The 20,138-nt window shown below is 50.3% G+C and overlaps 3 protein-coding genes across 3 annotated transcripts; 1 reads left to right on the forward strand and 2 right to left on the reverse strand.

Moving 5' to 3' along the window:
• Positions 1–292: 292 nt before the first annotated feature.
• On the forward strand, positions 293–6,188 carry TGAM01_v208748 (hypothetical protein; the record flags this gene model as incomplete). The annotated part of the gene is made up of 2 exons (XM_018806441.1): positions 293–847; positions 924–6,188. 2 exons carry the CDS (start codon positions 293–295, stop codon positions 6,186–6,188), a joined length of 5,820 nt encoding a protein of 1,939 aa, XP_018660268.1.
• Positions 6,189–7,195: 1,007 nt separating this feature from the next.
• Positions 7,196–9,009, reverse strand: TGAM01_v208749 (hypothetical protein; the record flags this gene model as incomplete). The annotated part of the gene is made up of 2 exons (XM_018806440.1): positions 7,196–7,233; positions 7,299–9,009. 2 exons carry the CDS (start codon positions 9,007–9,009, stop codon positions 7,196–7,198), a joined length of 1,749 nt encoding a protein of 582 aa, XP_018660267.1.
• Positions 9,010–14,127: 5,118 nt separating this feature from the next.
• On the reverse strand, positions 14,128–19,829 carry TGAM01_v208750 (hypothetical protein; the record flags this gene model as incomplete). Its single annotated transcript, XM_018806439.2, has 3 exons — positions 14,128–19,363; positions 19,427–19,610; positions 19,679–19,829. 3 exons carry the CDS (start codon positions 19,827–19,829, stop codon positions 14,128–14,130), a joined length of 5,571 nt encoding a protein of 1,856 aa, XP_018660266.2.
• Between the last annotated feature and the right edge of the window lie 309 nt (positions 19,830–20,138).

A 20,138-nucleotide genomic window follows, 5' to 3' on the forward strand; every position in this document is an offset into this window, starting at 1 on the left:
GTTTAATCTCATCTTCAGTCTCCACAAAAGCTTCTGCCCCACTGAGACAGCATGCGGTACCTACATTTAGGAGGATGAAATGAGCAGGCGGTGAAATTCCTTTGGCTGCCACAGCTCCATTTCTGCCGCCCGCTGAGCTGAACTAGTACCGTTATCTGCCATCATCAACTGTCGCGCGACTGCATCACCGGCAGAGCTGATAAGCATCGTCTCGGTAGCTGCTCGCGAGCGATGCTCCCATAAGCCAATTCCTCTATGATTCTCGCATCGTGATTGCGTCCGAGCCGACTCCATGTCCCGATATGTCGGCGCAGCACCATCGGCTCCGCGGAGGGGACCGCAATGGTCCCATCATCTGCGACAGTCGAGCACAAACTCGGATCGCGCATCCGAGGTATCAGTATCGGCGGCCTCGCCAGGCAGCATGTCCACGCACTCGACTCTAAAGGACACCAAGGATGAGAAGCCGCGCAAGGCTGAGCACTACTGCACCGTCACAGTCAACGAAGGGTATTCGCGAGACGAGGTGCTGCTGAACTTGGACCTGATTGGCGGCGATATCAAACCGGGCACCTTGATGTCCATTGCTGTCGTCAAGTCGGACCTGTCAAAGTCGTCGGCGGGATTCGGAAGCTTCAAGAAGCTGGCGCATGACGATAATAGCAGTCTGCGATTCCAGAATGCCGGTCCTTGCGATCCGAACAGCCTGGGGCATCAGTACATCTTTGTCGCAAAGGACATGCCCAAGGAGGTCAAGGCCCGGCAGCCCGAGGCGGAAGTATATGTTGTGAAGCACATTGCAGACACTTTTGGGATGAAGAAGGGATCCATTGTGCTGCTGACACCGGTACGCTCACGCCCCTTCTATGACATATAATTTGGTTGTGATTGACTTGATGTGGCTGACCTGCATTCTCTCATAGGTTGATGACGATCACCCAGTTACCGAAGCGACGCACGTTGAAATGATATTCAAAGACCAGTATCTCTCACGAGCGGATATGTGGAGGGTAGCCGTCGGAGAGCTTGCGCAGAGGACGGTGTACAAAGGACAATCACTTCTCTTCATGGGCACCATAAAGGCTCAGGTCACCACAATCTTTGCCGATGGAAACAGCGTTCATTCTGGCTTCTTTGGTCGGGAGACGCGGCCAATTTTTCGCAGCGAATCGGCCAGATACGTGCTCTTTATCCAAATGTCCAAGGAAATGTGGGACTTTGACGCTGACAGTTCCGGCGAAATCATGTTCAACAAGGTTGTCAACGGATTTTTGCCAGCCCTGTTTAAGAGATGGGTTAAGCTGAAGGTAAAACACCTGGTTAGCATTGTGCTGTTTGCGCGTGTCGAATATGATACGGGCCTGACAAATGAGCTGGACGAGAGCGGGCTCCAATCGGATTACTATACGGGAACCCAGTCGTACGGGAATCGGCGGCCTTACAAAGATTTTTATCGAGTCGTAGTGAGCGAGATGGCCAGCGGAGAGTGGACAAGAATCCTGTTCCAGTTGAAGAAAGAACTAAACTATTTTCGAAGAGACATTACTTTGCATCATCAAACAGCAAACCCGTCAGACAGCTCCAAGGATACTGCACCTGGGAATGAACCTGTCCGCCGAATCAGGGCCGAATCTTCCTTTTCCATCCACGGCAACATCTTGGAGGCCATCAATCTTGCATGCGCCCAGTTCTCTCACGATTACATTGACCGGGATTTGACTAGGACAGGCATCTCCGTCGCCGTCATTAGTCCGGGAGCCGGTATTTTCGAAGTGGATTATGAGACACTACGAAGAACTACAGAGGCTCTTGTAGGGAACGGCATTGGCATTGACCTGATTTGCATGGCTCAAATGCCCCTACACTCCGTTCCCCTATTCAAGTATCGGAATCCGCGGTTCTCATTTGCGGGAGATATATCTCAGGATCGCCATCATTCGCTATCCAGATCCTTTCATAGCCGTGAGAGCACGCCAAATCAGCAGACCCCCATTGTTGGAAGTTTTCAGTCTGGCGGCGGTTCATTCTCGCCTTCCAAAAGCAGAGATATGATACGCCGCGTTGAACATGTTAATTCTCAAAGTAGTCGTGACGAATGGTGCTATGTTCTGCCTCAGTGGCTGCATGTTTCGTTCTGGACTGGTACATCGAATGAGGCACTCTCATATGCGGGCGTTGCTTTGTCCGTGTCTAATAGGGTGGAGCAAAGCGATGATGCCGATTTCAGAATAAGATGTCGGATGTACGACCTCCAAATGAGGAGTGCCCTTGATACGAATGAGATCGAAATCACGCCTCTGCATTCGGATATTAATTATCCCAGTAACATCTTTGAGAATAGTAGCCTCTTGAAGAGACGTCAAGAGGCCATCGACGACCTCTGGTATAACCCACCGGTCCGCCTTACAGATCATATAAACGAAAACATCCATGGCTTTCAAAGGTTTACCCCTGACAGACTTGGTCGACCTTCAGAAAGACCATGGTGGAAGCAGCTACAAGATTTTGATGACTCCAGGGCCATCTTGACTCACCATAAGCGTCACCACCATCATGGCTCGGAAGCGGGTCTCAGGTCTGATGAAATTCGGAGGCACCATATGGAAGACTTGAATATCCTGGGCACATCACTTCCGGAAAAGAAACTCTATAGCAATTATCCATCTGCTAGGAAGCTCTCGATGAATCAAGCCGAGATGGAAAAGCCGAATATTTTCCCCAAGAGGACGTTACCAGATCCGCTACCTATAAACACCCTGCCATCTCCTCCGCCTCCTTCTCAGCCGCAGTCGTTTACGTCTGCGCCATATCAGTCAGCTCCTCTTACCAAAGTCCCCTCAGCACCAAAGCAACCCAAATTTATGAAGCAAATTAGTCTTGGGCAGCGAGGCTTTGGCATAGCAGCTCCAAAAATTGTAGCGGCTGAGGTGAAGACGGAAAATGTCAACGCAGCAGTTACCAAAACAAACATACCATTGACTCCTCGATCACGCTCAGATATGAGGCCGTCTACGCCTCAGACTATCAGGAGCCAGTCGCCATTTTCAATCACCAAGCTCAGAGCAGAAGCCACTGATCCTATCATGGAGAGGATGTCATCAACGCCAAGCATCCCCATCTTGAAAAGGAACGGATCCAACCGCCACGATATAGGCATACACAATGTGAAAGCAGGAACTTCTGCTTATCCTTCGGCATCGCGCACTCGTAGTGATAGCTTTGGGGAGGATGATCACGAAATGTATCAGAGCATGTTTCGACCAGAGGATCAGAAAATGATTTTGAATAAGCTTCGAGCTGGCGTTGGCGTCGGAGTTGGCGTCGCACCGGAACCCCCTGCAACGATTTCGCCTACATCAGCAGTCAGCCCCTGGCTGGTTTTGCTGAACCCGTCGCATCCAGAGAAGAATCAAATCAAGGACGCAAATCTATATACCCGTTGGCAGCACATATTCCCTCGTATATCTGATATGAAGATACAGAAATGGAAGGCTCTGTGTTGCCCCGCCGCCGTCCCGTTAACGACGGAGTACTTTCCTACTAGGTCGCAGTTCGATACCGAGTATCAAAGACATCCGTACACTGTGGATCAAAACGCAGATGATGAATTGAGCGAGGAGCCAAAAACAAGACAGGAATTTATCAGTGAGCTGATCAGCCTGCGGTTTTCACAAGGATTCCAGGTAGTGGTCGGATCAGCCGTTGCGCAGGCGTTTGGGCAGAAGATGATTAAACTTGGTGACATCTTCTCCCGCAATCAGGTCCTTGAAGACGGCACAAGTATATTCATGTCCGTTGGCAACGTCATTCACCAACTCTCGTGCGTAAACGGGACGGAGGTTGAAGTCAACATCTACGTCAGGAAGCCCACGGCAGACATGTCGGGATTGCCGGAAGGATTCTCTCCGATATATAAGCCCGCCATTCGAACGCTATTTGATACAGACTATGAGGCTCGACGTATAGAGCTTTTAGAAATTCCTAGACCCGATCGTAATTGGAACATGATTGATTCATACGCTGCGGGCCACCATGACGAGATGATGGAGAGCCTGCGGTTCTGGAGAGCTCGGTTCGTTCTCATCCCACTGGCTTCCCATAATCCTTCAGTGCCTAGGACGCAAAACGGCTTGTATCCTGAGGAAATCAGGATAGAGGGCATCAAACGCTTGGCTCATTTGTGGCAGAAGAATCGCTACATACCCCCCTCTGAACGCAGATTCCAGACCGCTAGAGGGCGCAGACAGCTGGATCGCAGCCCCTTGGATATTGTCTACAAAACGGAAGACCCCTCTGTTGTCATTGCAGCTGAGCTAGAAACATTACCCCTAATTGAGGGCCTCGAGGGTGGTATGAGTAAGAAACATCAGCTCGTGTCGAGGAAAGACCGGTTTGAGAAGTCAAACTTGAACTTTGCCGTCTTAGCCGAAGCGATGCAGCAGCCTGTGGAGCAGGGCGGTGTTCCCCTACGAAATCGTCGCTGGCATCTGCGTCTTCATTATCATTCTTTCCTCGGCTCCGATATGACATCGTGGCTTCTGGAGAACTTTGATGACCTTGAGACTCGTGAAGACGCAGAGGATTTGGGCAACGCACTGATGGTGCCGGAGGAGCCCAAAGGTAAAGACAAGGACAAAGAAACGTCAGAAAAGGAGAAGGAAAAAGAAAAGCCTAAAGGGCTTTTTGTGCACGTCGAAAGACGACATCGGTTCCGAGACGGCAACTACTTTTACCAGTTTGCTCCTGAATTTGCGAAGCAGCAGCCTGGCTGGTTTGGCAGCAAGAAGAAGGAAAACCCCTTGCCCACTACCCCCATGACAGAATCGTCAATTGGGTCAGGTAGAACCCGGTCAGTGCACGATGACTATTCTCCAGCGTCTCTGACCAGCACGCCTACGATGGGAGCACAACATGTAGCCAAAAGCCGTCCCAAGGTAATTCTAAGCAAGGTCATAAAATACGATGTTGATCCTAGGAAGAGATCATACCGTCCTGAACGAATTGACCTGCACTACGACCGTCTTCATAACCCAGACAACTGCTACCACGTTAGGATCGACTGGATGAATGCAACCGCAAAGCTTGTAGAAGACGCCGTCGACATTTGGGAGCGCGAGGCCAGCCAATACGGTCTACGTCTCGTGGAAGTCCCCATTGGCGAGGCCAGCGCAATCACAGAAATCAACCCCCTCCGAAGGCCATATCCCATCAAGCTTGCCGTGCAGCCGCCTGAACAAAAGCCCGAGACATTTTACGACCCCAACTCTCTGGGCCCGCAGACGGTGCCTACAAAGTACTTTTACCAAAAGGCGATTTTGCGGCACTTTGATTTTGTCCTCGACATGGAGGCGGCTTGTAACTATCCCGGCAACGTTGACATTATATACTCCTGGGGACGGCCAGATTACCGATACACGCAGTACATCCATCGCTCGGGAGTTTTGCTAGCTCAGGTAACGGATGATGGCGACTTCATCGTGTTGGCAAACCGTCTGTACGGCAGGCGAGCCGTCAAAGAGCGAGAATCCGCCGCGAGAAACTTCACCCCAATCGACCAGCCCCATCCCCACATGGAAAGGGGCACCGCGCGAGCACCATCGTTTGACTCCTTCAGCCTCTCCGAATCGATCATGGCAGGCTCGTCGATGCACATGGGCGGCGCTCCAACGCCGTTACAACACCATGCCGATAGGCACCATCACCATGCTCCGCACCACATGTCGCACCACCATCACCCCTATCACCACCACCACACTCCATACCACCACCATTCTTCGCCCTCTCTCAAGCCCGTCAACTCCTCCGCCTCGCTCAGCACGATCCCCTCCCAACACCCGCCAGCGCCATCCCAACTGCCAGCCAACCCCACCGCGCACCTCTACGAGCCCGAAGCCATCAAGGAGGAGCTCGAGGCCTTTTGCTCCGACGCTACCGCCCTCGAGGCGTTCTACAAGGAGACCCTGGAGAGGGGCCAGATCATCCAGGGCACGCCGGCAACGGCGGCGACTGCAAATCCTGCTGGGCTGGAGGCTGTGCCGGAGACGAGCATCCCCTCGCTAGGCTTACCGCCGGGCGTACTGGCGTCGCTGGATAGCGGGGCGGCGATGAGGATTGGGAGTCCGATGATGTTTCTGAGGAGGGGCAGTGTGCAGTTTGACGGGCTGGGGTTGGGAGGGTCGAAGAAGTGAAAGGAACAAGTTAGGAGAGGACAGGGAGGCTTATTTTTGGTTTTAGTTGAAAAGCGACTTGTTTAGTTGTCTACGGTTAAAGTTAATACCTGCTCGTTGAAATGTAATATCATGTCGTGTTTAGGCAAGTAGGTAGGTAGGTAGGTAGTTCATCTAGATGATAATACGGAGTTCTTCGGCCAAGGATTTGCCAACTACAAGTATATTGGATATCGAATAATAAGGGACTGGACTCATAGTAGGAGCTTGTCAGTTATTTTCACACAGGGGTAGTTTTTGGAATAATACAAAATGGGTTACACTTGAAGTCTAAGTTACCCTTACGTCCCTGCTAACCAATAGAAAACAAAATTCATAAAATACGTAGCAATTTTCCAAGTCAAATATTCATTCATTCTATTTGGTATCAACTCAACGTCCTACAAAACCTGTCCGCTGTTCTATCCAAGCAATGTTTTTTTTCTTTTACTTATTAAAAAAAAAAGAAAGAAAGAAAGCAAATCCCTGTACCAAGTCATAAAATGCGGGTTTTTTCAAGCTATCAGAACACACACATCTACTTCTTCCCTTCCCAAAAGCTAAAATCAAAACGTCATGATAAAAAAAAAGTATTTTTAAAAAAAAGATATACAACGTAGCAAAGAGTTGCTGTGTTGATGCGAAAATTCGTCTGTACGTTAATTCTAATAGTACATCGAAGAGAGGCGAAAGGAATAAAGTCAAGGTCGTCTTTTTTTTTCCTTTTTCGGCACGATCGCTAACACAAATGTTTTTTGGTCGTCGTAGATTAAGGGAGTAGAACGCCTTTTTTCGAAGATGATGATTTTTTTTCTTTGGCTTGCGTAATAAAAAAAAAATATTTTCATAAATCCCAAACGCGCATAAAGAACCGGAGGCAAATTACTTGTGTAAATAAAAATCGAACGAATAATGCGAGTGGTATCAAAGAAGGTATGGGAGAAATAGACAATGCAAAAAAAAGGGTCAAAGTCGTTTCCATCTCCATCTTATGCCGCTCCGGTCATAGTGTCGGAGTTGGGATACCCTAAGAATAGGCGCGTTAGTAAATTTATTCACACAAACTATGTATGTTAGCAGCTTGAGACTTACAGAATGCGCAGACAGCGATGATAGCGTAGAGGCACATCAGCAGCCAGCCTTCAAGCCAATGGCTCTTTCCATCGCCAATGAGGTAGTTGACCAGCAGCACGGCAACAAACATGACAGCAACCTGGAAGGTATCGAAGCTCAGGTTCATCTCGTCGTTGCCCATGCCCCAACCGATAACGACCAACATGGGAATGAGAAACAGGGCGACTTGCATGCTGGATCCAACAGCAACACCAATGGCAAGATCCATCTTGTCCTTGACAGCGACAGTGACGGCAGTAGCGTGCTCAGCGGCGTTGCCAACAATGGGAAGCAGAATAAGACCAACGAATTCATCGGACAGAGCACCGTTCTGGGTAATGGCATCGATGGATCCGACCATGAACTCAGCGCAGAGAGCAATAATGACGGTAGAGCCAGCCAAAGTAGCAATAGCCACCCAGAAGTTCAACTGAGGGTCTTCCTCTTCCTCTTCCTCTACTGTGACATTGAAGTTTTCCTTGTCGACAGCGCGGCCGCCGACCAAAGTGGCGGGAACCACCAGGCCTTGCTTGATGTTGGGGTTTGAAGACCCGCGGCTCCATGGCTTGGCGGGAACCTTTTGACTCTGTTCGTTGAAGACCTGCGAGTGGGTCTTGAGCTGGAAGAACAGGTAGGCGCCATAGACGACGAGCAAGATGACGGCAGTACCGCGAGAGAGCTTGGCAACGTCCTTGGTAGGCGTATTGGCGGCGGCATCGAAGACGGTGGGAACAATGACGGAGGCAGCAGCCAAGGCCAGCATAGAGGCGGCAGTCTGCGCCACAGTGGTGTTGAAGTATTGCTCCGGGCGACGCAGACCACCGAAGAAGAAGCAGAATCCCATGACGAGTAGCAGGTTGGAGAGAATGGAGCCAATAAGCGAAGTCTGCACAATGTTGACCTTGCCGTCGATCAGAGCAATGATGGCCACGATGAGTTCAACAGCATTACCAAAGGTAGCGTTGAGCAATCCACCAAGGGTCTCGCCAGTTCGGAGAGCAATCTCTTCAGTAGCAAAACTCAACATGGCGGCAAGCGGGATGATGGCGATGAAGTTGACGACGAAAACCGCGATACGATTGACGGAGTGGATGTAGTTGAGGGCGATACCGACCGGAGCAGCAACGAGCAGCACATTGATCCATGAGTTGAGCAGCGTTCGCTGGATCTGGTTGGCAACGGTAAAAGGCTCCTTGGGGTAGACGTGGCGGAAGAGACCAGTCTCATTGGGCTTCTTCGTCTTGCTGTTGTCAGTCTCGCTAAGAGGCGGCGCGTCAAGCTTTTCATCCTGGTCCCCCTTGCCGCGATTCCGTATCCCATCGGCGTCAAGTCCTGACGGGGTTCGGATGAGTTGCTCCTGCGTCTCATTGCTGGGCTTGCGAACAGCTTCTTCGGTGCCTGCGCCAGTTCCGGATTCTTCTTCTCTGATGCCTGTTTGCGGATATGGCGATGTGACTGACTGTGTTAGGTCCGCCCCATGCTGGGTTTCTCCGAGCTCGACATCCCAGGTGTTGGATTGCTTGTTGCCGGGCTTCTTGGAGTGAACATGCCGGAATGGGTTCCAGCTCTCGTCACTCTGTCGGCTGTGGAGATGCGCCAGGCGCTTGATGTTGGCGTGATTGACTGAGAACAGCTGGGTTAGTCTATGTCTCCCCTCGCTGCCATCGTCCCCCGTCGCGTGCGACGACATTCGTGAGTTGTGGTTGGTGAGCAGAAGCGTGCAACTTCAACGGCATGGGACCAGAAGCATGAAAATCAATGTACAGATATATTTGGGTACAAGGAATGAGATGAGGAGGTAATAAAAAAAAAGGATAAATTAAAGACAGACGCTATGCAAAAAGCAAACAAAACCGCAAAAGAAACACACAAAAACAATGGGCTAATGGTGATGGTGAAGATGCGACGGCGGCAATGAATGAATCCCAACAAGCTGCTCCCTCGACAGGTCCATTGAAGGGTCTGCGACGGTGCTGTATCAACGGGGGAAGAAGAAGTGCTCGGCGGCTCCGGATATTCTCGATGGGGTAAGGAAAGGCAAGAGAGAAAAAGCAAGGCAGCAATAGGCAGTAATTAACAGGAGACAGCTGGCAAAAGGGCATTAACACTCACATGATTGCGACATGGTCTGCTACACAGCCCCGGTCCACTCAGGCAAAACTCCACCAGTGGGTGATTAGTGTTCCGGCACGGAAAACAGCCAAGTCAAAGGATCGGGTTGGGTGTCGTTTGCGAGTGGTTGGCGCGCGCGTCGATTCGGTGACTCGGAGGTTGGAGATGGGCCGTGTGCGAGAACGAGTCTGGGCGACGGCGATCGCTTTTATCAAGAAGCGCAACGGGCGGCCTCGAAAAGGGCAGTGCCGCTCAGCTCCTGTGCTTGTCGATGGGGACCGTGATTTGAGATTAATTGTCTCTGATTCCACTCCCTGCCGGGGGGCTGTGGCTTGCTGGAGCTAGGATAGCTAGCAGACTTGGAATGGTGGGAGCAGTGAATAATCTCCAGGAACCCCTGGCGCCGCTACCACAACACGCGTACTTGCGGTCGACGGTGGCTGGTACCCGCAATAGTGACGGCCAAGAGACTCGGGCGTGTTCAGAGAGCGAGAAGAGCAGCTGCTGTTCAGCAGAGCAGACAGAGGAAGGACGGGACTGGTTCAAGGGAGATCGGATCGAGATCTCCAGACGTTCAAGTGGCTTTTCGGTGATGCAACGGAGTCGGGCCCGCGATATGCGTGCCAAGGCTTCTCGAAGAGCTTGTTTCTGTCTGTGGGCTACACAGCAGCAGGTCGCAGCATGGGCTGGATCCGAGTTCCTGGCTCTGGGACTGTGAACGAGTCGCGAGGCTGACTGAACAGACTGATTCGTCGATGATTCCTGAGATCACCAAGGCAGCAGCACAAACTGCTGTGGCTTGAACTCCCACGTTGGATCAAATCGGAACGAAGCGAAAGAGGCTGTGCCAAGCGGATAGACTGGCAGATGGGGAACCAAAAGAGAGCGTGGACTAAAGCGTAAAATATAAAGCGAACGGAGCTTTGTTTTCGTTTGCCCCGTCAGCTGCGTACAGTGAACGACGAGAGAAAGCAGCGCAAAGCCGTGAGATTGAGGCAACGAAGGGTGAGAAGTGAAGTGCAAGAAAAAGAAGAGAGGAGGCCACAAGTTTTTTTGGCTTGGAGGAGATCAAGAGCCCAAAATCATGACGGCGTGTGCCTCCCTAACTAAAATTCAAGGTTATTTGACCACGCACATCTAAAATCTGGCGGCAGTTGCTGGGGCTGTCAGGGGTGCAGGTACTAAGGCACTACTACTACTAAAGCTCATGTACAGCCAACGTACCGAGTACTTCATATGGGCTGCACTGTGCCGGCGGCTTTGGGTGCCGTTACGTCTTGGCAACGTGTTGTGGTTCTACAGTGGTCGGTTGGCAATTATGCAACCGTGCTCAGCGCTGTATTACTGGACATTCAGTGACGCGCCAGCTTGACCTCATCACACTGACAACAAACACAAGCACCTACATGGATGTGCGTGTGCTACAGCGCCATCGCACACTACTGTATCATAGATAAGCATCTCTTTGTTCACAGCCATTGATGACACTTGCATTTGGTACAGTACTGTCTGCTGATCGGGTGGGACACTGATCGTCTACAGGCACTATACTGTGCTCGCATACGCAGGCAAACGGGCAGCGCTTTCGAAAGAGGCCTCCATGCACTTTCTAGCGATTTCCACGTCCACGTCCACGTCTTTGTCTCGCTCTCTGTCACTTTGTCTCGGGTCTCAACATGATACCAGACTGTATAAAACAGTCTGGCACACTACTAGCCGTGTAGTACCCGCGTATATCCCTACCGCAGCTTGAAATGTCTGTGCTGGCCCGACGTGCTACAAACGACGACATGACATCTCTACTCTGGTCGTCTATACACGTATTGAACGCTAGCAAATCTTAATTTGATTGCTTGCTACACACTGGCACATCAACCCACACAAGGCAGATTATACGGCCAGCCCCCAGTATCAAGGCTCAGATGTTTTCTCGCTGCTACTTTACCGCCACTTTCTATGGCTTTTGTTTATTTAAGGTACTCTGCCTATGCAGGCATCTTCCAGAGACAACCCAAAGCTCCCTTGTAATAAATAGCCTTTCAACCACAGTTCCCCCAGTCTGTGCTCGCCTGTTTCAATCCGGCCACAAAAGCCATACATACTAACATCAAGTACCCCTCATGTACCTCATACTTGCTCGTTTACACCACCATCAGTCATTGTTCTAGTGCCATCCCCCCCTGGACCCAATCATTTCCCCAGTCTGCACACGCCGGCCTTTGTCTTTTCTCTACCCCTTGTCCCGCTCTTTAGTCCCAAAGTCTCCATCCAAAGCCCCTGACAGAGATTTTTCCTAAAACTCTAGTGCAGGCGAGCTGTTTCTAAAAGCTTTTTGACTTTTTCTTTCATGACTCTGCACGAGTCGCAATGGCGATACTAAAAACTCCCCTTGTGCCTTACAGCGCCAGCTCATAGGTAGACGCAGGTCATAGGCGTGTTTCTATAATAGTAGGCTCAATTCAATGTTGGGTACATGGACCCAACAACCAACGCGCATACAGTACGCATACACCTAACCCACGGCTTTTCAGGCGGCGAAATATGTGGCCATGAGTAGGACCACATAGAAACGAAACGTGCGCCTAGACCAATCAATAGGCCTCTCCACGCCCAACGGAGTAACCCATTCGTTTCTTTTTCGTCATGACTACACTATCTTCCCTAGGGAAGAAAGCAAGATTTCCGCCACCAACCACTAGTCCCTAAATTCCTTGTTTCTGAAATATGCTTCTTCCAACTTCCCACCTATCAAGATTCCAAGATGTAATTCCAAGATGCATTAATGTACTTCTCACTGCATGGTGCGGCACGCGCAATATGCAGCAGTAGCATTCTCTTCTCCCTCACCTTCTATTTTACTTGCGGTGAGCTTTGCATCATGCACTCCTGCGTCTCCCCCATCCTCTCCGCACGTTGTCTTCTATTTCAGTCTTGACGTCAACCGTTGCATTCTGCACCACCTGCTGTACAAGGGCGGCCCCTGCGGCCCTCCATGCATGCAGTCTGCACCGATGCATGCATGCCCGCATCTCACAGGCCGTTTTTAATCGCTCTCGCTATCGCTCTCGTATTTTACTGTGTACTTTACCATGCCCTTTTGCAGCCATCCATTCGAGCTGCCTCCTACAAAGCTCATCCTACCCTACGCTAATACGAGAGAGAGAGATTTCTCTCACCGCATACTGTACAACACAACGCGTACCCGCACGGGCACTGTTTGGTCCGTCGTCCGTCCGTTTTGCCCGTACAACGCCACATATATGGAGGTCGCTGTGGCTGGGTGAGATCAAAGCCTCCAACGACTGCGTAAACCATCGACGTGGACGCAACACCGCCCTTCTCAACCACGTCAGTTGGTACTAAGCAGATAGATAGTTCGCATAGCCCGCCATAATTCCACAAACAACCCATCAACATGCATCAATAGTGAGAGAAAAATGATGTCTGCTAATATACTCATGCCTGTAATACGCAATACGCATCAACCTATTTTTGATCTCCATCGCAGTTACTTACCAATCTAGGCAATCGCCCAGTCAGGCACTTATGGCTGATCATCCACCATACCCAAGGTATGCCTACATTGTTGCTAGAATCATCGGCGTCAGCACTTTAACAGCTTCACACCCCCATAGCGACAGGCTTATTTCTTATTTACTTCCAAGGGTTCTTTTATTTTCCACAACTAGGAGCCTCTAATACAACCTGTAGGCACTACTAGACCGTAAGGCCGCAATCGAATACGCCCGTCTTCTAGTGCCCCATTCACCCAATTGTCTTCCGCCACAACTTTTTTCAGCTAAGCTAGCCCTGGATTCATTATAATGATTCCCATTCAATGCAGCCTTACCATGATCATATTCCAAAACTGTCTCGACATTCACAACAGATATATCCGTATCTTTAACCAGCTAATTTTGCCGCTAAACATTAGTAGTATTGGATGTAAAGCACGTCCGCTGCTTGTACACCTGGCACTATGAAGCCTCTTGCCATGTCATCTTGGGCTGCAACCTGGAAAATCCTTCTCTCCAATTCTGCGAATCACCTCACCAGCTTCCAACAGTGTCAAACCCAGCATAAATTAACGCGCAGTAGCAGCATAATCAATATGATACGCCCGCAAGCTTCAGCCCATCACAAAGCAACACATGGCAACACACTTCATTATCATAACTTGATGGACTCAATTTACTGCCATAGACTTCTAGCGTTGTCTCTTCTAGGCATTGCATCTCTTTGAACGCCAAATAAAAACTATTGTACAAACTCATGTAATAGGTAGGGTCAGGTAGGTATCATGTGAAACGCCCTGAAATCAACCATTGTTCTCCCAAAAAACGCCATCCATGGTCCACTAATGAGCAAAAATGAATATCCCATGCTTGAATTTCTTTCGTCTCGACTATAATCGATCAGGCAATGCCCAACCGAAGGATCGATGTTGCATATTAAACGACTTTCACTCTCCAGCGTCCAACGCCACTCATGCCATTCCTTCGGTATGTTTCAAATAAGAAAGAGGATGCTAATGATGGGGGAGAAAAAGTGTGCCTAGGGCGATGCCACTAGAGTCATTGGGTAAAATGAATAGAGACAAGAGAAGAAGAGAAAAAAAATCGAATAATGAAATGAGGAATGAAAATTGACTGAAATCGGTCGCCGTTGGCCCAGCATCAAATCTGCTGTAAATGCTCTAAATCCATTCCATATCTTCGTCATCATCGCGTGAAGCCCCTGCTGGTTTGTTTGGCCGTCCTCGTTTGCGTGGCTGGGATCCCGAACGTGCTCGCTTCTTCCGGCCTCCGGGAGTGCCAGCGCCTTTTCTCTTGCGGCCTCTTTCGGGAGCTTCTTCTTCTTCTCCTTCGCCACCGCTTGGAGGGGTGGCTGGTCCATCCAACGCCATCTCTTCATCTTCGTCCTGCACCTTGAGCTCTCTGTCGACGTTCATGAGCTCCACAAAGGCCTTACATTTCTGAGCCATCTTGTTCATCGACTCCAGGCTGCCAAAGTGTGATGTCACCTCATCCCAGAATCGCTCTCCGTGAACTCCTTGAACCTTCATTGGCATTTTGTTTAAATCTTTCGCGAGCGCCTTCGCTTTACTGTCGTGGCGACTAGTTCCCATGCCATATAGACGTCGAAGATGCGTGCGAGCTTCCCAGAGGCACGAGAGGATGATAGCCCCAGTTGTCAGTTGGCGAAGTCGTTTCGGATCAACCTTGATGCCAACCAGAGGTGCTCCTTCAGCGCTTGCTTGAGCTTCAACACTTTCGCTCAGCAGCTGGTCAGTGACTTGGTCTTGTTCTGTTTGATCCAAGTCAAGTCGCACGTCGAATACTTCGGACTCAATTAAATGGGCTACTGCCGCGCCGGTTGTGCTCACAATCTTCTCCATCGTATTGACAACCGTTTGAAGCTCTCCAACCGTTTGGTATTCGAAAAAGGCCATGTTTTCGATGATGAACCGTGCAAAATCCAGGTGCGGTGGCATCTCTGGCTTTGCGTCAAGCTGTGCAATGTCAAAGTTGACTTGGCTACACAGCTTCTCTAAGAAGCGCTGCCTGTTCTTCATCTTACTAATCTTCAAGACCTCCATCATGAGATGTAGCTTGGGCTGGAACACCTCGGGAATCGCTCCGTGAGAGTCTTTGACAATGTCTCGCTGGTAGTTGTATGCTGACTGTATCGCTTTGACATACTCTCTTTCGAGCACTGTTTCGTGCTTTTCATGTAGAGAACGATGTTCCATAAACGCCAATTCTGCAATTTTGCGGTTCGAGGATGTCTCCAGCGTCATCAATGTGATGCCTGTTTCCTTGGGATGCGTCAGGCCTTGGCGATTGATACTGCCCAATACTTCCATTGCTAAAAATGCAAGTTCGTCTTGGCTTGCCAGAGCGATTCGCGTAATGTCTTTGAGAAATCTTTGCGTGGTAGCGCTGGCGACATCGTCAAAGTTAGTGCCTCCCATGACCGTCAGCTCTCGCTTCTTCTCCTTCGCACCGGACTCGGCAGCAGCTCCAGACCGTCTCTCTTCTGTAAGAAGAAATTCTTTAAAAGACTTTAGTATCATAGTCTCGAGCATAGGAGCTTCTTCCTGGAAAACTTGTTGGAAAGCTGTGTAGACCTTGGCCAAGACGTAATTTCTCGGCCAGGACTGGCAGACCAGCCCAATGGCCTCCAGAGATGCCTTGCGTGCCTCTAATGGCTGTGAAGGCGAGGCAAATGGAATCAGCACATCCACAATCAGTCGAGGGACAGAATCTCCCTGCCACTTGGGGAACCGGGCTTTGAACACTTGCATCTGCTGATCCAGATCGCAATGCTTGCCAACGCTGCCAACAATGATGGCGTAAGCGCAGAGATGATTAATCCTCTTACTGTCCAGTACCGCAGCTCCCAATCCCAGCTTTTGAATGCCCAATAGACCTGACGCGACCAAATTGGCCAAAGGTGCAAAATTGTTTAGTAAATCACAAGTTACCTTGGTGCATGCAATGAGGTCATCCAGAGCGCCGCGGGAAGAGATTTTTCCGACGCCCTTCAGGAGCTGGAGACGAATTTCGTTTAGGAACTCTGAGTTGACAGTGGGCAGCTCAGGAAGCACACGTTTGTAGATGACGGTGACGGCTCGGAATGCCGCCAACTCATCAACACCACTAAACGTTGCAAGATGGGGTTTAAGGAGCCTGATCTGCTCAAGATTGAACAATTTAGGATCCGCCTTGGCAAAAATTGTGAGCACCTGCAGAGCATCGCGGCCTGCTGGGCGTCCTTCTTCTGATTCTCCACTGTCAACCAGCGCAAACATGCTGTTTACGAGATGAGAACAGACGGTAAAGGGGCCTTCCAGGGATTTATCTTTGGGTCGAAGGATAGATTGAAATACCTTGTCAAGGATTTCCGTGACATTGCCTGTCTTTACAGTCTGGATAATCAGGGCCACATGCTCGGTGAGGGAGGTCTGGAACGCAGCGCTGTCATCAGCGCCGTAGAATGGCGCGAACCAAACTTCCTCAATCATCTGACGGGCAAGATCACGGACGCTTTCATCAGGATCTTGTACGCGTCGGAGTAAGCCGTTGGCTATGGCGCTGCGGATTGCGTCGTCGTGATTGCGAAGATAAATGTCGCGTGCAAGTTTCATGGCTCGCTTCCTGACGCCAACACCAGCGTCTTGGAAGCGGTCAATGATCTTTGGCGTCAGTGGTGATTCCAGAGATGGCCTCAGCGTGATGCAGCTTCCTATAAGACCAAGAGCGGAGTCTCTCACTTGCGTAGACGAGTCACTAGAGCAATCCAAAATGAGTTGAATTACCATGGAGTCGCCGTCCAGAATAGATGGGTCTGTTTCGAGGACTTGAGTAATACTCTTTAGACTTTTGCTGCGAACTGTTGCTTGGTCACTAGCCATGGAGCCAAGAAGAATATTGACAATCTTGCTGAATGACTCGAACAAAGGGGAGCGTAGCAGAATGATTGAGTATGAGAGCTTGGCTTGAACCGAGCTCACGGCCTTGAAAGTGTACTCATTAGACAACCAGCGACGATCTTGGATCATCATTCGCAACCTGTACGCAAGGCGTCCGAGCTCCCAGTCTCTCTCATCTTCATTGTCTTGAACATCATCATAGCCCGTATGAAGCCGAGTAGCCCAGTCTGTGATGAGGAAGGAGACGGCACTGAAAAGGTATGGGTCGTCTGATAGACGAGCCTGGAGAAACTCTAGCGTGGCTCGGTAGGGTCCGTCCCAGGCAATGATGCTCTCAAATGAGCTCTTTTGTTCAAGAACGTGGCATGCTAGCGCCGCTAGATACTGCGAGAGGCCATCGACGTCTGTGGTTTCGAACGTGTTGGCAGTCCGCTTGACATGTGACCGGAGACGAGAAATCGCTGCGCTCATGGTACCCAGCAACTCAAGAGCCATGTTCTTGGCGGGAGCAGGGGTTTTTGGTGCCTCGAACAGTTGTACCATCATGAGCATGAGAAGGCGTAGTAGCAGTTCGGCGGATGGCCAGTCTGGAGAGTCAAGGCATGTCGTGAAGTCCTCAACAAAGAGGTCTAAAAGATGGCGGTATGGCGTGTCACCCGACTTGGTTGATCCGATGGCGCGTTTCACAATGAAGTTGACGATATAAGAAGCGTTTCGACCAGCTCCTTCACTGAGAGGACCGGCAGCTGCCTCAAGCTCCTGAATAGCAACAGCATGCTGCTGCGCACCTTGGTCATCACTGCTGATGGACGGTATCATTTGGTTCTTTTTGTGCCTCGCACGCCCTAACTCTCCATCGCTTTCCTCGTCTTCATCCATTTTGTCTCCTTTACCGTTGATGGCCTGGAGCACTGCAGCGCGGCCACTTTCATTTTCTTCAACCATGCCAGAGCTAGCCTGAACCAATCGCATGAGTAGCGCGGACACGGGTTGGATGTTTCCGCCTTCTGAAAGTTTGAAGTGTCGTGAACTCTGCTTCCCGACAGGAAGCTTCTCCAAAGACGTAAGAATATCGTCAATGATACCTTGTCGCTGTTCGGGCTTGATCATAAAGATTTGGCAGAGCATGTCCATAGCAACGCTTCGCATACCATCAAATCGCTGGACTCCGACTGCCGAGTCCTTTTCAAAATATGCGTTTTCAACGAAGATGAGCTTGGAGGCTGTAAACTCCAAAGTGTTGAATACCATTTCGGAAAGCTCTACCTTGGTAACCAGTTCTGCAAGTGAGGCGAACAACTTTTGGCAGCTAAGAAAGGTAGATGACACGGCTTTTTTATGCTTCAACACCATTTTGAATAAATTGGCAGATGTTCCGGAATTCCGCAGCTCCACAAGAGGGATGATGATGTCTTCGGTAACGTTTTTGAAAATAGTGACGCACCTACTGATGACATTCTCTGAGTAGAGCTGCTTATCTTCTCGGCCTCCAGATAGGATTCGCAGGCAGGTACGTGCAGCTCTCATCCCCAGCTCAACCTCTGGCAGCTGCTGAACCCATGATTCCATGGCAGCTTCATCCCAACTGTCATCAACACGGATATCCAAGTCCTCGGCAAGCTTCATGCTGGTATCGCTCAGTTTCACAAGTTGAAGAAGACCCTCCACAGGAACTCTACTGAAACACTTAAGTGCAATAGCTTTCTGGACGGCACTCTGGATCTTTTGATGTGTTGCGCTATTCATGATGATTTGGTTGTCAGAGGTCAGTGTCACGACGTGGTCGTATCCCGAGTCCATTCCAAGAGCACGCCCGACCGCCGAAAAAACACTGCGCATGAGCAGCTCAAGTGCTTCAAGGGCAGTGTCAGCTCGCTGTTGCTGATCGAGACTGGCGCTGCTAACAAGCCCTTGGGCACTAGCTGCTAGATGCTGTGCTGTTTTGCGAACGGATAGGTTGTCCGGGGCAGATGGTAGATCTGCAATTTCCAGATATTCGTCTTTTTTTATGTTAAAAGATGGAAGCTCTACCCGGATCGAGGCAGAGTTTTGGTAGTTGGCATCAGAAGTTGTTGAGCCGGCATGAAGTGAGTCTTCTGGTGTCACAGGCAATGTCAAGGGAGGTTGTCTATTCGGCGGTTCAGGGGAACCTTTGGTAGGATAGGAAGATCCAGTAGTGTCAACGTACGCTGACGGATCGAAGTCTCTTCTTGAGGATATCAGCACCTCTATCCTTGACTGGTGTTGTCTTGGTGCCTTGTAATTGTCTGTGGCTGCTGTTGGGGTATCAATGACGCCAGACGATATTTCGTCCTTTAGGAATATCCGGCTTTTGTCGCCGTTGATGCTAACACTCTGAGGACTCGCAAGGTTTGGCTTGGTGGCTTTGAAATACCCGCCGACTTTCTCGTATACCGCTCGTGCAATGGGGGATAGCCCATGTGAGAGACTACCAGGTCGAGAAGTCGCTTGCCCTGTGATGATGGACTTGAAGTGGCTGTATATTCGTCAGCAGAGACACTCAGGGACCGAAACGAAGGGCCAGTATATCTTGTCTTACTAGTGTGTCCTCTGCGAAGGTTTTATCTCGTGCAGAACCAGGTCAACTGCCTGCTTCGTATTCCGCGGCAAGTGAGGCTGCCCAAGCGCCTCTTTGTTCAGTCGGTTGAAGTCGTTTTGGGAAAAGAGATCGGAAACGGATGGGGCCGGTGAGCCAAACCCTATGTTGGGATCGGGAATGATTTCTTAGGGTAGCATCAGTAACGGGTGTAAATGGCGAAAGTTATCGAGCAGAGACGGGATGGCAGCTCACCAGAAACGAAGGGCACAGTCGAGGTCTGGGGAGAGTAAGGAAGAGATTCTTGCAGCGTGAACGGTCGCGAGATTGCGGTTTGCGAATCAGCAGGGCCACTATGGTGGGCATTGAGCCCGTTTTCAGGGTTCTCCATATTGTGTGGTTGCATGTTTGTTGCCAGAATCTTGAGGCTCGGCGACTCTTCAAAGACGCATCGTCGACGCAGGAGCTACAGGCGCAGCAGGAGCTCCCCAGCGTGTCATGGAGGAAGCAGCGACTTTTAAGGCGGTAAAGAGGGGGAAGCAGCGACGAAAAAAAAGGGCGTGGAGGCGCCAAATGCAAGGCCTGGTCGAGTTGGCTGCGCATTCGCAGAAACCAGCGCGTCTGCAATGCGTGCCCAAGTGCTGCGTATTGGGTATTGTTTCCTGAATCTCGAATCACGCGCATCGCAGCCTGGGGGAATCGACAGCCTCGCTGG

This window comes from Trichoderma gamsii (assembly GCF_001481775.2).
Source record: "Trichoderma gamsii strain T6085 chromosome Unknown Scaffold_38.2, whole genome shotgun sequence".
NCBI classification, from domain to species: domain Eukaryota; kingdom Fungi; phylum Ascomycota; class Sordariomycetes; order Hypocreales; family Hypocreaceae; genus Trichoderma; species Trichoderma gamsii.